This window comes from Carcharodon carcharias, chromosome 12 (genome assembly GCF_017639515.1).
Source record: "Carcharodon carcharias isolate sCarCar2 chromosome 12, sCarCar2.pri, whole genome shotgun sequence".
In the NCBI taxonomy this organism is placed as follows: Eukaryota; Metazoa; Chordata; class Chondrichthyes; order Lamniformes; family Lamnidae; genus Carcharodon; species Carcharodon carcharias.
Window position 1 is genome coordinate 99,061,988 of NC_054478.1, and position 17,326 is coordinate 99,079,313.

A 17,326-nucleotide genomic window follows, 5' to 3' on the forward strand; every position below is an offset into this window, starting at 1 on the left:
GATGACTGGTGTTCCACAGAGGTCTATGCTGCTCTTATTTAGCATAGAGGTGAATCATCTGGACTTAGATACTGAGGAAAAAATAACATTTACTGATAAAACCAAATTAGAGTATATGGCAATTTGTGACAAGAATTGTGACGACTGCAGGGCAGGTTAGGCTAGCAGCATGGGCAGATAGGGAGCCAATGTAGTTAAATGTGATTCAAGCCATACATTTTGGAATTAAGAGAAGAAGAAAGAAATATACCCTAAAGGGAGTAAAAGAGCAAAAAAACTTGATGTGCAGACACTAGGTCACTTAAGAAGCAGACAGCTAGGTAAATCCATATAAAAACAACTAAACCCTTCATTTTGAATCCAAAAGCACCAAATACCAAAACAGAGATAATTTAAAACTATCAGACATTGGGTGGCAGTTTTTGGCATCTGATTATAGAAAGGACATAAAAGCAATGGAAACAATTCACCAAGGATTCACCATGATGGTAATGGTGGATGACAGGTCACAGTAATAAAAGGACACTCAAGAAGTTGGGACTTTATTCACTAAGGAAATAGAGGTGGTCCAACAGAGTTCTTTATTGTTGTGAAGGGTTATTATAGTGAAAATAGTGACAGGTTTTTCCATTGAACAGGGAGACAGTAACTAGGGAGCACAAATTTAAGATAACCTTGAGGAGAGTCGAAAGGGAGGTTAGAAAATGGTTAGACTACGGAATTCTAAGCCACAAATTACTGTTAAAGAATCTATAAATTGTTCAGGCTTTTCCTTGAAAATCAGAAATATTAGAGGGCAACAACTAGATTAGACCAGGTGCTTCACCTGCCAAAAACACCAGTGTAGACATGTTAGTTCTTAGGGCTTTCAAAGGAGGTTTAATTTTTTTAAAGGCACACTGGGAAATCAATGCTTTGGAAACAGCAATTGGTGCAAAGAAAATACCTACAAGGAAAATTCAAAGCCTCGTTAACATTTGTTAAAGAAAATGATCAGCAGTAACTAGCAGGATTAATCTCCGATATAGTTTAGAGCATTTCCATTGATTAAAAATTAAAACTTAGTGTGTACATTTGGGGTATAAATCTATGCATATTTTGGGGGGTATTTAATGGACACAATGGGGCTTTTGCCTGTCAGCTGGAGAGCCGGTGACAGCCTCCCATTGCCTCTTTTCGGGAAGGCCTGCCAAATTAAGTGCCATTCCCGCCCAACGAAAGCTGATGACCAGAGGCCAGCAGCTCTTCATTGCTCAGCAGCACCACTAGGGTGGCAGTGGCTACTGCTGGTAATACACCCACCCAAAAGCCTAGGCTCAACAATAGACCCAGGCATAGTGGCTCTCCATGAACTCCCCCTTCCTGATGTCAGGTCCCTCAATCAGGTACCGAGTGCCTTTGAAGGAGGGAACCATCCACACACCACCACCTCCCACCCCACCCCCACCACGGGAGCCCACCCCCAACAGGATTTGATTGTTGGTCTCTCCACTTGATAAGCCCCCTGCCTATGCTGGGTGAATATGGGCAGTAGCAGGATGAGACCCTTAAATGAACATTAATTACCCACTTAAGGGCCTCAATTGGCAGCGGGCAGGAAGGCTGTTCATGGGCCTTGCCACATGGACTTAGTAAGGAAAGTGGTGGAAATGCAACAGGGCTCCCACCTGCCACCCACCAGGTTAAATGTCCCCCCTGCCACCAAACTCATCATGGGGAAGGGTATCAAATTCCACCCTTTTATGAAGTTTGTGGAGACACACGAAGATAGAATATTTCAACAAAAGTAATTCATGCAGAACCTTTGAGGATAGCATTAGGCTTGGTCAAATCGCATGCTAGCACTCACTGAAAAGGTTCACACGTGAATAATAGTTGCAAGGTACTAGGCAGAACCCCCGTTGTGCAATCATTTTTCAGTGTGTCAAAGCCTTCAAGGAGGAGAGAGGGAGGTGAATTGTAAGAGGAGAAAAAAAATATTTTTTAAGTGCATCATATGAAAGCACCATTTACTGCGCAACTAAAACATAAAATTAATAAACAAAATTATTCTAGCATATTTTACTGTGTTCAAACTATAATACTAAGTAGAAATCTGTGGACGGTTCTTTTCACTTGTGCAATAAATGCAAGCCACTGAACAAAAGTCACCAAAATAAATACTAACCTGTAAATGTAGTGGATCAAATTAACTGGGTGATGAACATTGCTTACACATAACAGAATGACAATGACAGTATAAGCACACTGACTGCATGTAACACCACGGTATATCAACAGTGATGCTACCAACTGTAGGGTCCAGGTGAGCAGGTTTATACTGCGTTTATCTGACAATGGTCCATGCCTATAGCAAACAGCATAACTAAGGCAACCAACCACAAAAAGGTAACCTGTAGGGTCAGAGGGGAAAAAGAGAGAAAAATATTAGAAGCTAGAAAGCTGTCTAAATTTCATATCTGTATCAGACATTTTAAAAAGTTCGCACAACAAAAGAATTAATAGAATATTTTGCTGAAAAAGAGACATGCTGTCAAAGCTTTTCATCTTGCACTCATCAGGGCAGAGGCAAGAATGTCAAATTTCAAAGGGAGCAACAATTTATGCTGCATGGGAAAAGGTGCTGATTGGTTGGCAAGTTGAATCTGATTGGCAAGGTATTGTGATGGAGAATGCACCAGAGAACTATTATGCCACATGCTTCTGTTTAATTCCAAAAAGGAGCAATGCCTGGACATGTTCTTTGTCTCTGCAGCGGGCAGGACCCTATGTCTCTTTTTTGCAGTAATACTCAATTTCTGTACTACCAAGCAACTATTTAATAGAAGATATGTGACAATAAAAAAAAATCACAATTCTGCTTACCAAATAAATATTTCCGATATTGGGATAGGTTTACAATACTGAAATAAATCAGGAAGGCTGAGGCTGACCAACTTGGAATAATTAACAACAAGAATGTTCTTTTCTACAAAAAAGCAACATTATATTTTATTTTCATATATATATATGACTTTAAATGGAAAAAAAATCCGATGTGTCATTATGCCCATTTCTTTATCTTCCCCTCTTATACATTCTCCTCTATCTCGACCCTATACACAACACACAGCAGAGAACAAATCAATTTCAAGATTAGAAATAAACAATGCATTTGTGGCATATTGCCATATTTTACAGTTAATATTTTCTTTGTAGAAATGTGAAAAATTAGCCACTCAGAAGGAATTCCTAACCAGTTTTCTCAATATAGGAATGCTGTACATTCAATAGAAGTCAATTGTCATCCTGTATTGCCATCCCTCAGATTCTCTCTCCTCCTTGCTATCTTAAAGATCCTCCTGATTGCACTGCAGCTCTGGGATTCCACCCTTCATGCTCTGAAATTTGTCTCCTTATACCTTTTTAAAAAGATCTGTTTCTTCCCCATGTCTCTCAAAGCTCTCAAACACTTTAACCAGCAGTTCCCTGCAAAGACTAAACTTGTCAAAGAACTTTAATTTAAAGCAGACACAGTGTACAAATAGAAAACCATTGCAAGAACTAATAATGTACATATATTAAACTACATATGTCTGGGTTAGTCCCTTCTAGTTCCTAACTGCAGATTACTCTGAATAATCTGCCTGCCATGAGACCAGAAATTCTCGCTCAAAGTTAACAGACCTTTGGCTGGTCCATCAAATTTTCCTCCCGCCCACGACAATCCCTGCCACAGGCAGGGCTGGAAAATCCCGGTCTTAGTCTCTGTTTTGTATCAAGTAAATTCTGCTTGAATAAACCATTACTTTTCTAAAATTGTGACGTTTCGAGATTATCAGCTTCTATTTGCAAAAAACAAGGAAGTTCGGGTGATCTCTTTCAGCCAGCTGTGTAAGCACTTTTCCCCCAAACTGAAGAAATTTTAATTTCATGCAGACGGCAGATTGATCAAAACAGAAAACGTTAAAAGAAAATAGCAGCACTGGTACTGTGATTGACAGGAAAATATTTGCATACTAAACATTCCAAGCACAAGTCAAAACCCCAAAATTAAAATGCTTTCTGGTTGAGCAATGAAGCTCTGTACAAGGTGTTGTTTATAATAAAGTTGGTTTTAATTTATTAGAGCTTGTGATTTTTGTTTTTCTTGGTTTCAGATGAAGTGGCCAGTATAAAATTAGTGATTGTAGAGAGACATACTGGAGATATCGAAAGCAAGGGAAAAATCTGAGTAAAAGTTAATTTAAAACCTCAAGAGGAAATTTCCGAACTAAAGATCTTCAGCTAAGTAGAGGACCAACAGAATGGGGCTGTTTAGGGAAGATGCATTAATCCACTACTGATAGTTTTTAATTAAAGAAATAATTCATGGAGAACATTAACTCATCACAAAACTGTCTATGAAATATCCTTTGTTTCCACCTCCTGCACGATTTGGGAATTTCATATATATACATAAAAATGTAAATTTATTTGTGCAGCCATGAGTTAGGACATATTTTTGTTCCTATGCTATCCAGTTAGCATCACATGAGAGGACAAGCATCATAACTCATGCTACCCACAATATAACCACATTTCAATGTACCAACAAACAACTGTACTTCCTCACATTCAACTTAAACACGTAGCATGGGGGCTCATTTTGGGCGCATCCAGAATAAGGGGGTAATCTTAAATTAAAGATACATAATTCAGGAGTGAGATCAGAAAGCATGTCTTCATAGAATCTTAGAATGTTTATGGCACAAAAGGCGGCCACTCGGCCTTTTGCATCTGTGCTGGCTCTGCAAGAGAGAAGGTTAGTGTAAACCTGACATTCTCTTCCACCAGAAATCTGTTGATGCTGGGACAATTGAGAAGTACAAAACTGTGATTGACAGATTTTTGGTAGTCAGGGTATTAAAGCTTATGGAACAAAGGCAGATAGGGTTAAGATACAGTTCACCTGTGATCTCACTGAATGACAAAACAGGCTTGAGGGACTGAATGGTTAATATTTTTTCCTGAGTTGCCATGTCCTTCAGTCAATGAGAGGGTGGCATGACCACAGCATGCAGCATGGTACAGGACCAGGTCACATGTGCTGTTGCTAAAATTGGGTGTGTGAACAAGGTCAACAGATGGGAGAGATGCTATGATTTTGAGCTAACCAGCAATGGCCTGACACAATGTTACATGGAAATTTGGGGGGAGGGGGGTTGATCACAAGACAAGCACAGCAGAAGATGCTTGTGTCTAAGTTAAAGACTGAGGGATACAGAATAGGAAAAGAAGAAAAAAATTAAAAAGGGGAGAGACTGGAAAAAAATGGAATGGGAGATAATGAATCATTAATCAATAGATGTTTGGGTATTAAGGCAATTGATGGATATTAGGACAGGGCAGGAAAGTGGAGTTGATGCAGAGGATCAGCCATGATCTTATTGAATGTTGGAGAAGGATTGAGGTCTAGTCTTACTACTTTTTCTTATATTATTCTGGTGAGAAAATAAGAGGACAAAATTGAAGGAAATCAATAAATGTGGTTTAAATATGTGGTATTTAAAAATAAAAGCATTTCTTACTTGCAGCAGCCTTCTACATGCTAAGAGGATAAGGACTAATGTTGCAAAGATTCCCAGCGTAACTCCTGCACAATAATAAAATTGTTCACTTCTGCAAGAGGAGGGAGATCACTTGTGATCATTATGGAAAGATGTACAGAGATATACAGCTGTGTTAATTTGTTAAAAAAAAACTTATATCACAAGAAAGCGTTTTATTCAGCCACCTGACTACATAATTTATTTTAATATTTCAGCACTCAAAGTAACTAAATATTTTTAGATACAGACAAGCACAACATTTGACGTGGGAGATGACGGTGAGCAATGTGGCAAACTAAATCCCTAATTTTAAAAAAAATGACAGCGTTTCTTTTGAGTTATTTTTATGACTTCCAAAACGAGTAAGAACATTGGAAATCACTCAATCATTTTTGATTAACATCCTTAGCTGGAAGTTAATAAGTATAACATTTGGATTAAAATAATTTAAAGCTAATGAATCCATTAAACTGTGTAGGCCTTAGTGTTGCATGAAAATTGCACACGTTAAAGCAATTTGTGTACAGTACCTGCTAATGTGTCTTGCACAAAGGAACAGGATAATTCCAGCCCCAAACAGAAAAATCAACTTTGGTTCAAATGCTGCAAGAAATACATATTTTATTAGGTTTCAATTGATTAGGCTGACACAGTTGAATATCTCCCTCTAAACATCAATGCATCCAACTACAGCACTTAATTTTTGTGGAGCTAGCAGAATAATTTTTTCTGTAAAGTTGCACTGCTCTTTTTTCCTTGAAGAAGAATGCCTGAGTACTTTACAAGAGGGAGTGAGAAAGAACTGAGAGGACTGAGTGGGAATTGAAGAAGTAGACAAATGGACAAACACAGGTACACACCTAGTAACCTCAGCAGCATTATTCAAATATTGTTACCCAGACAGGCATCAGTCTTATTTGTTCAAATCACACTAAATTATAAATGGAAATAAAACTGAAAAGAATCCAAAGAAAACAAAGTGCTTGTTGTAAAACCATTCCACACTGTATACTAAAACAAAATATTGTGGAAATTGGAAATCTGAAACTATACCAGAAAATGCTGGAATCAACAGATCTGGCAACACCTGAGAAGAGAGAAACAGAGCTAAAGTTTCAGGTCAATGACCTTTTACTAGCTATGTTTCTCTCTCCCACAGATTTAGTCCCACCTGTTGAGTGTTATTTCCTCATCCTCAAGTACTGGTCCAGTTTGCTTTTAAAATTGTTTATGAAATCGGCTTCTACCATCTTTTCACACAGAGTGTTCCAGATACTGCCATCTTAGTAAAAAAAAAATCCTAATCTATGTAGCTCTGTTTCTCTCTCAATAGATTTGGCCTAACTTTCTGGCTGTTTCTGGCATTTTCTATTTTTATTCCACCTTGTGTACTAGCAGATTGTGTGGTTATAATTTTAATCCAGCATTGGTGCTATCAGTAAATTCACCCATTTAGAAATATATTTCCCTCACTTTAATTTCCTAATTCACACAGATGTGTTTATTAATTCTCTGGACATTCTCAGTGTGAATTTGCAGTTGTGAATAAATCACACTGTACATAGAATCATATAAACAAAGCGCAGAAGGAATCCATTCCACTTGCGCCTGTGCTGAATTGATAAGGTGGTTTAAAATGCATACAGGTTACTTGGGTTTATAAATAGAAGAACAGAAAACAAAAGCAAAGAGATCCCACTAGAGCTTTATAAATCATTGTTTTGGCCTCAGCTAGAGTATTGTGAGCATTTCACACTTCGGGAAAGATGTAAAGGTCTTAGAAAAGGTTTAGAGGAAGTTTACCAGGATTATACCAAGGATGAGAAGTTGGAAAGAGCAGACATGCTTAGCCCTATATCCCCATTTTTCATCCACAATCCTGTAATATCTTCATCAAGGTATAAATATCAGAGGCAGTGGCCACAATCTTTCAATTATCATTGGATACAGGAGTAGTACCAGAGGACTGAAGAGTTTATAATGTTATACCACTATTATAGAAAGAGAGCACAAAAATCAGGAAGCAACAGGCTGGTCAGCCTAATATTAATGATGAGGATGTTATTGGAAAAAATTATCAGGATCAAAATTAACTTCCATTTCAAAAAGCATGGTTAAATCAAGGAGTGCCAGCATGGATTTATTAAAGTTAAACTTGCTTTCAAAATTATTTATGAAATCAGCTTCTATCACCTTTTCATGTAATGCTCCAGATTCCAATAACTCAGTGCAAAAATAAAATCTCTTCATCTCTCCTCTAGATCCTTCCCAATTATTTTGAAACATGACTTCTAATTATTCACCCACTCAGAGGGAATTTTTTTCCCCTATATACTGTATCAAAACCTCTCATCTTCTCGACAACTTTGAATAGGTCACCTCTTAACCAACTTTTCCAACTTCTCATTATTGCACCTTATCAACTCACCCTGCCACCTTTAAAGATTTGTGGATGTCAAAATCTCTCTGCTCATCCACACTTTTCAAAATCACGCCATTCATCTATCTTTCCCAAAGTGCATCACTTCACACTTCTCAGTGACCTCATTTGCTATCCTGTCTATGTAATTCTGAAGCCTATAATGATATTCATCATGATCTACTACTTTGCCAAGTTTTGTATCATCAGCAAACTTTGTAACACAGCTCCTTGCACCCAGATCTAGGTTGTTTATACAAATTGGAAAGGTAATGTAACCAAAACCGTCCCTTAGGGAATACCATTGCAAACCGACTCCCAGACCGAAAAGCACTTATCCACCACCGCCCTTTGCTTCCTGTCACTGGGCCAATTCTGTTTTCGTACCACCACTTTCCCTTAATCCAAGGGTTTCCATTCTTCTTAATAAGCGTCCTGTAAGGCACTTTGTCAAATGCCTTCCAAAATTCCACACATACGACATCCACTACACTACTTTAATCAACCTTCTCTGTTAGCTCAAGGAATGTAAAAAATTCAATCAAGTTTGTCAGACACAATTTACCTTGAATGAATCCAAGCTGGCTCTCCCTCATTAAGCCATGCTTTTTCCAATGGAAGTTAACTTTGTTCCCAATAATTTTTTCCAATAACTTCCTGACCAACAATATTAGGTTGACTGGCCTGTTGTTACTGGATATTTACTCTCTCCCCTTTCTGTAATAGTGGAATAAAATTAGCAACCCTTCAGTCCTCTGGCACTACTCCTATATCCTATGAGAATTGAAAGATTGTGGCCAATGTTTCTGCTCTATCTCCCTTTGCTTCTTTCATCAATCTAATTTGCATTCCATCTGGACCAGGTGAGTTACCAACTTTCAGTAATGATAATCTCTTTATTACTGTACAACTTCTCTATTACTATCATGTCCGTAACTTTTAGTGGAACCTTTACATAACTTGTCTTTACCAAGGAGGTAGATGCTACCCAGGCCATGGTGACAGATGAGGAAAACCTGTCACTAGAAGGGTTCAAAATTGACAAGGAGCAAGTGTTGAATAGACTGTCGGTACTTAAAGTTGACAAGACACCGGGACCGGATGAGGTGCATCGGAGGATATTGAAGGAAGTGAGGGTAGAAATTGCAGAGGCATTGGCCATAATCTTTCAGTCTTCCCTAGACTCAGGGGTGGTGCCAAAGGACTGGAGAATTGCAAACATTATGCCCCTGTTCGAAAAAGGTAGTAAGCATAAGCCCAGCAATTACAGAGATAAAAACAAAAAAACTGCGGATGCTGGAAATCCAAAACAAAAACAGAATTACCTGGAAAAACTCAGCAGGTCTGGCAGCATCGGCGGAGAAGAAAAGAGTTGACGTTTCGAGTCCTCATGACCCTTCGACAGAACTTGCGTTCGAGCCCAAGAAAGAGTTGAAATACCAGCTTATATTTCAACTCTTTCTTGGACTCGAACGCAAGTTCTGTCGAAGGGTCATGAGGACTCGAAACGTCAACTCTTTTCTTCTCCGCCGATGCTGCCAGACCTGCTGAGTTTTTCCAGGTAATTCTGTTTTTGCCCAGCAATTACAGACCAGTCAGTTTAACTTCAGTGGTGGGCAAGACTCTAGAAACAATTATACAGGATAGAATTAGTAGTCACAGGGAAAAATATGGGTTGTTAAGGAAGAACCAGCATGGGTTTCTAAAGGGGAAATATTGGAATTTTTTGAAGAGGTAACAGAAAAGGTCGTGAGGGTAATGCTGTTGATGTGGTGTATATGGACTTTGAAATGGTATTTGACAGAGTACCACACAACTGACTTGAGAAAAGTTATTGCTTATGGAATAAAAGGGGCAGTAGCAATGTGGATACAAAATTGGCTGAAAAAATAGGAAGCAGAGAGTAATGGTCAATGGATATTTTTCAGGCTGCAGGAAGGTTTGTAGTGGAGTTCCCCAGGGGTCAGTATGGGGACCCTTGCTTTTTTTGATATATATTAATGATCCAGATCTTGGTGTGCAGAGGACAATTCAAAGTTTGCGGATGATACGAAGCTTGGGAGTGTTGTGAACTGCAAGGAGGATGGTGTGGAACTTCATGGGGACATAAACAAGTTGATGGGATGGGCAGATAGGTGGCAGGTGAAGTTCAATGCCGAGAGGTGTGAGGTAATGCATTTTGGTAGGAAGAACATGGACAGACAATATAAAACAAGGGGTGATTTTGAAGGAGGTGCAGGAGCAGAAAGACTTGGATGTATATGTGCATAGATCATTGAAAGTGGCAAGACAGGTGGAGAGAGCAGTTAGTAAAGCATATGGTATCCTGGGCTTTATTAATAGGGGCATAGAGTATAAGAGCAGGGAGCTTATGCTGAATTTATAAAAGATACTCGTTAGACTGCAGCTGGAGTATAGTTTACAGTTCAGGGCACCATATTACAGGAAGGATGTGAACACATTGGAGAGGGTGCAGAAGAGGTTTACAAGAATGGTTCCATGAGTGAGAAACTTCAGCTATGAGGATTGGACAGGTTGGGACTGTTCTTCTTGGAGAGAAGGTGACTGAGAGGAGATTTGATAGAAATGTTCAAAATCATGAGGGGGCTGGACAGAGTAGATAGGGAGAAGCTGTTCCCACTTGTAAAATGATCAAGAACAAGAGGGTACAGATTTAAAGTGATTTGCAAAAGAAGCAAGTGTGATGTGAGAAAAAACTTTTTCACACAAGTGGTTCGGGTCTAGAGTGCACTGTCTGGAAGTGTGGTGGAGGCAGCTTCAATCAAGGCATTCAAGAGGACATTAGATGGTTATTTGAATAGAAACAACGTGCAAGAGTACGGGGAAAAGGCAGAGCAACAGCACTGGGTTATAATGCTCATTTGGAGAGCCGGTGCAGACATGGTGGGCTGAATGGCCTCCTTTTGTGCCATTAAGATTCTGTGATTTACTTCCAGAAAAAGCACTTGCTTAATATTTTTGCCATGTCTTCTGCCTCCACATGAAGATTTTCCTTTGGGTGCTTAAAAGGCACCACCTTTTCACCTAGCAATCCAATTACACTTTATATTGTTTATAAGGTGTTTTGCATTTGATCTGACAGAATTTTCTTTATCATTGTTCTCAAATCTAATTGATACAAAATTTCTTACTAGCACATTGTTAATAACATATAAATACAGTAAAATAAACATTCCACTTTACTCTGAACATTTCTATGTAAGTTTTATTTTGTGTACAGTACAATTGTATCAATACAGTTACATACAGTAACCGTCTTCTAGCTCGACACTACATTCCTAAAGGAAAATATGACTGCCTCCCTAGGTATTGCAGCTAATGTGCAACCTGTGTACAAAGTGCTAATTTTGTAGATGTCTAAAGTTGGGGCAAATATTATTTTTGCTAACAGCTTGGTGTTTGAATCAAAGAATAAGCTAATAAAAAATTAATAACCCTTTCTGGAGAACTTAAGGAAAATTCAATGGCATTAAAAGCCATTCTAAGTAACCTGGCTATATTGTTATACATTATATATAAAATTGGATTTCAGAGCCATAGTAATCTTTCCCATCAAACAGATTAGCACAGAACTTTCCTATGCTAACTGAAACTTCACAGACAGAATTCTGTACGGCATCAAATATAATCTTCCAATCTTCTATTCTTACTTTTTCTATCTCCTACTTCTCATCTACATGCTGTCCCCTCAGTGACATCATCAGAAAGCACAGCATTAGTTTTCACATGTTTGCTGATGACACCCAGCTCTACCTCACCATCATCTCTCCCAACTCCTCCACTGTTGCTATATTATCAGACTGTTTATCTGACATCTTGTACAAGGCAAGAAGAAATTTCCACCAATTAAATATTGAGAAGACTGAAGCCACCATCTTTGGTCCTCGTTCGAAACTCAGTTTCCACTTACTGACTTCATCCCTCTCCCTGGCCACCTCCTGAGATTAAACCAAATAGGTCGCAACATTGATGTCATATCTGACCCAGAGATGAGCTTCTGAGCACACATTTGTGTCATCATTAAGAATGCCTATTTCCACCTCCATAGCATCGTCCAGCTTCACCCCTGCCTCAGATCATCTGCTGTTGAAACCCTCAATCATGACTTTGTTACCTTGGACTTAACCATTCCAATGCACTTCTGGCTGGTCTCCTACATTCTACCCTCTGTAAAGTTTATGTGATCCAAACCTCTGCCTATGTCTCAACTTGCATTAATTCACATTCACCTGTCACCCGTGCTTGTTCACCTACATTGGCTCACAATCAAGCAACAACTTAATTTTAAAATTCTCATCCTTGTTTTCATATCCTTTAATGGTTGCCTCCTCCTCCTCCCTATTTCTGTAATCTCCCCCAGCCCCAAGCAACGAGTTGATTTTAAAATTCTCATCCTTGATTTCATATCCCTTAATGGCTGCCTCCTCCTCACTATCTCAGTAATCTCCTCCAGTCACATAATCATCCAGAATATTTGCACTTATATGGAGCTAAGCGTATATATGTATATACATAAATATATATATGTAAATATTATATATATATTATATATAATATATAAAAATATATTATATATATAATATATAAATATATTTGTATATATACGCTTAGTTCCATATTTTGGCACGTTTTATTACAAAGATTGTGAGCGCTACATGAAGAGGCTCTACGAATAACGGAAAGTGGGTGTGGGTGTGGGTCTTGTGTGAGGGGGAAAAAGTGCCAGCTTCCAATTCACTTGATTTAACGATTGACATAAGGAGCACGGAGAGCAGAGGCTCTCACTAGGGGTAGGGATAAAGATGAAGATTTAACAGTGAAAAAAAATTCAGAGCTATAATTACTAGCAAATTCAATGCAACAGCAAAAAATGAGGAACCCAGAAATTTTAAATCATGGATACAGCTTTAACCAAAATAGCATCATGGATGTCACATGAGCAACATTAAAAATAAACTGGCTAAGGAGCAAGTAATCTTCAAACTTACACTGTCGTGTTACAGTAACAATGTACTTCGTAGAAGGCGTCGTTGGTTTTACTTTGAAACAAATTTTACGATCATAACATTCAATACTTATGTTGAATTCAGATGCTGATGATTTTGAAGATGATATAACTTGATAGTACAAGTGTTTAATAAAGTCTATCACAGTTTCTGGTTCATTGAAACTGTCTTCTTCTGAAGGATAAGTAAGCTCCAATAACTCAGAACTGTTTATCTTCACCTAGAAAACAAAATATTAGCGATAAAATCATATCTTGATTTTTAAAAAACTCCTCCATAGGCTGAACAACCTCATAACTCTAGCACATTACAGAATGGAAATAATCAAATATAACCAACACCATATTGTGTTCCAAGATAAACAAAAAACTGTAGTGTTTAGCCATTTCCAGCGTTGACATTCAGAATTTAATTGCAGTTTTCACTAAGTTTTCACTCACTTTCAAAAGTGAGTTTTGCTTTTTATTCATTTCTATGTTTGAAACAAACTTAGCAAACGGAAAGAATGATACAACTTGCACTTGTATAGCACCTCTCACATCCTTAGAATGTCCCAAAGTGCTTTACACCTAATGACATACTTTTGAAGTGCAGTTATTGCTGTTTTATAGGAAAATGGCACATGCACAGCAATGATACATAACTAGCTAAACTGTTTTGATGGAGCTGGCTAAAGACAAATGTTAGTCATGAGAATTTCTTTGCTCTTCAAATATTACTCTGGGAAGTTGCCTATGCTAAAATTTAACAACTTCATGCAAAATGCAACAAATATATGGGGCAGAATCTTACCTTTGTCGGGCGGAAGCAGGCACAGGCGGGTGTGGAGCTGATCGCCGCCCGCAATCAGCTGCGCGCCACCATTTTACGTGGGCAGGCCAATTAAGGCCCACCCAGCATGAAGCACAACCAGTAGCGCTACTTGTGCAGGCGGAGGGAGGAGGGAGAGTTGGGATCTGTGCTCTTTCGTGCATGTGTGCGAAAGAGCGCAGAAATCTCCCTGAGGCACTGAGCTGCCTCAGGGAGATTAAGTACACAATGATTTTTTTTATAAATAAAGTGAAAAATTATTTAGACAGTGTCACATAAGCTGGGACATGTTTGTCAATTAAGCAAAATTTATTTATTTTATTAAACCTTCAGGAAACCTCATCCTGCCCGTGGATGAGGTTTCCTGAAAAATGCCAAGGCCACTTGGGTCTTCGCCTGCCCGCCAACCCTAAGGTTGGACGGGCAGCGTTGTGAACAACTTTAATTACTTTTTTAATGGCCTTAATAGGCCATTGACAGTTCAGTGGTTGTACAGCTGCCTCCGGTGCATGCCCGCCGAATACAATATCGGAATGACGCACGATGGCATCGGGATGCACGCCCGACATCATCGCGTGTCGTTTTATGCTCGACATGTCGGGCCCACCCCTGCACGTCAACGGCAATATTCTGCCCATGGAATATGCTGGCTAAGGGAAGGAAGAGTGACAGGTGGTGCAGTAGTGAAAACCAGTTGAATAAGTTAAGTAGTAGTTGAGGAAGCGGTATTAGATTTTGTAAATGCCCAGATAATCTTTTATATGCCCAAATCGCAAATTCACTCAGTTTGTTTTCCCACCAATGTACATGAACTCTATGCCTTTCAATTTGAGAATCTTAAATTCAAGGAAGAGATTTTAATAAGCTCCACTCTCAGAAACCTTCATTACAAGCTCAAGAGTCCATGCTTTCCAACCATACATCATAAATTAGTCCTCAGAAATGAAGGTCAGGATTTAATGCCACCAAAACAGGCAGCAATGGAGGCAGCAGGGGCTGTTAAATTAAGTGGGGTGGCGTTGGGTCATGCTCTCCAACATCCTCACTCTGGACCCAAATTTTACGGGTGGCGGATGGCAAGTCGCTTGGGGGATGCTGCTTGGGTTTTTCAAATGAACAATTGAAAGGTATTTAAGCTCAATGATGAGGCAGCAGACCACAGTTTTCTGGGCCGCTCTGGATTTAACAGTGTGCTCATGGGGAATGCAGGGCATCAGAGCTGCAGCAACTTTTAAAGCGCAGCAATGGGCCAACAGCTGTTGCTATCGCTGCACTCAGCAGCCATCCCATGAGGCTTTTTTCTTTATTTTGTTGAAGGAAGTTGGGCAGCCATTTATTTGGAATCGAGGCTACCGCAACCTCCCCCCCCGCCCCAGTGGAGACCACAGGCACTTTGTCATACTTCTTGCATTACCACTGCTCTCGAGCTTCTGGACAACGCATGCAGCTCTGCTTGTACCTCTGGCGTCCATTGACTGGTCTGCTGGATCTGGCTTTCCAGTAGTCACCAATCTCTCAATGGAAGAGGCCACGCATGCAGACAAGAGGCAGATCACAACACTCTTGACCTGGATAGACTCCTCCACTGTCTGGGCCAGTGCGCAGATACCCTCTGGAATCTCTGCCCAGATTTTCACGCATCTCATGCTGGACTTCTAGCATCTGTTGCCTCATGGACAACTCCAGAGACATGGCTTGAGCCTGGGGCTCAGCATGGGCCTGGCCTCCCACACTCCTCCAAGTGTCAATGGCCTCAGCTGTTACAGCCGACAGCTGGTCAGGTGCGTGCGCGTTCCAATTTGTGACATCAATTCTAATCGTGAGCACATGCCCACAGAGATGAGAAAGCATCTATGCTAGTGGAGGATGCAGGAAAATGTCACGACACTGCACCCTCCAAGGTCCTCTCCTCCTCCTCTCAGGTGGATGAGTGTCCCCAGAGGTGAAACCACTCTGTTCCTGTGGTTGACTTGTGAGAGAACAGAATGATCAGCACTTTCAGCACTTCTTGCCCCTCCAGACACGAAGCATAGAGTTGGCGACACCTCACATCGATGTCTACACATTGGAGGATACAGCAACACCATCCCTCATGCTCACCTAAGGCTTCCCTCACGCCCGGTGATGAGGCTCCTTGCTCTCTTGCAACTGCACTCTGGTCTCACCATCTGCCAATGGTGAGGCCGCCATGATGCCCTGCCAGCTGCAGAGCTTCCTCCTCATGAGAGTCAGGATGGCAATGATTGGGGCTCCACCACTGGTCTGGGGCTTCACTTTGGAGTTCTGGGCCCTCTGCTCCTGTGGGAATATGGAGCAATAATGTTAGTGGCCACACTACAGCAAACACAATGCCCAACTGCCTTGCACACTTGCTGCAGCGTCTGCCACCAATTCCACAGTGCCAGGCTCATGCCACACGAGAGCTGCTATTTCTTTCTCGGCAAATGCTGCAGCCTCCACCCATTGCCACTGACATGGTGGCTTCTCTCTCCCCCGCATCTGTATCCTCATACATCCATTGCTGCTCCTCTAAAGGGACCTGGGGGGTGAAGTACTCACCCTTGGGGAGCAGAAAAGGTCGTTGGCATGCTTGTGGCACTGCAGCCAGGTGACCCCACAGCTGCTGATCTCCTCCACGGCCTCCACTCAGGCTTGGTTAGGCTGGGAAATCTTCCCCTTCTGTCCCTGGGGAAGTGAATCTTCTGTCTTGCTAAAGTAGCCTGGAGGAGAATATGCTAGGAGTTGTCGCTGAACTGTGGGGCACCCAGAATCTTGCTTTTGACGTGACAACAATACTTTCCACTGCCGTTTTCTTGTAAGGATGCTGGAGCAGTCGATGGTTCCCAGATGCTTGAGGGGTGGGGGCGGTGGTGTTCAACAGTTGTTGGAATCTTGCAGGCCGTAGTCCTCTCAGGATAACTGCAGGGAAGATGGTTCAAGCAAAGATTGTTCACATCAGGACTTGGGTAGTGGCAGCCCTTTAAACATGGCGTCAGCATTTTCTTCCACATCGGCTAAGGACACAGCTGAAGCCTCTCAGCCTGCCTCTAGCCAGTGAGTGGCTGGCCACCCAGCCTGCTGGCCATTAGCTGGCCAGCTAACAGAAGATCACAACTGTCTGCACTGGAATGCTGCTTTGGGCTGCAGTAGAGTGCTTAAGTTGGAGTTTGGTGACTGAAGGAGTTCAATGATGAGGGAACGAGTACCGGGAGTATGGTCGGGTAATAATTTGCCACTTTTATCGCTTATAGTTTTTAAGGCCTTATTTTGTGGTTCATTGTTTGTAAGAGCTATATTCTGTAACAACGGGGAGCAGGGAAGAAGGGCCCTAAAGTAATTGATGTTATTTGATATTAAGTATCTTCCAAAAGGTTTAATTTAATTTAAAGGGGTAAGTCATGGCAGGAGTGCTCAAAGCCATGTTGTGCTCCTCCTGCTCTACCTGGGGAGATGGGAACATTTCTAGTGCCCAGGAAGTGTCTCCAGCTGCAGCTCCTGGA

The 17,326-nt window shown here is 40.7% G+C and overlaps 1 protein-coding gene across 4 annotated transcripts in view; it reads right to left on the reverse strand.

Annotated features, from left to right (window-relative positions):
• The window catches only part of LOC121284753 (nuclear envelope integral membrane protein 1a-like), a 55,941-nt gene that overhangs the window by 20,943 nt on the left and 17,672 nt on the right, over positions 1-17,326 (reverse strand). For all 4 annotated transcript variants that reach the window (XM_041200314.1, XM_041200315.1, XM_041200316.1 and 1 more), the window contains exons 3-7: positions 12,999-13,236; positions 6,101-6,173; positions 5,550-5,640; positions 2,866-2,968; positions 2,168-2,393 (exon numbers count right to left, since the gene is read on the reverse strand). In XM_041200314.1, the coding sequence (XP_041056248.1) occupies positions 2,168-2,393; positions 2,866-2,968; positions 5,550-5,640; positions 6,101-6,173; positions 12,999-13,236 (731 nt within the window). The remainder of the gene's footprint in view (positions 1-2,167; positions 2,394-2,865; positions 2,969-5,549; positions 5,641-6,100; positions 6,174-12,998; positions 13,237-17,326) is intronic.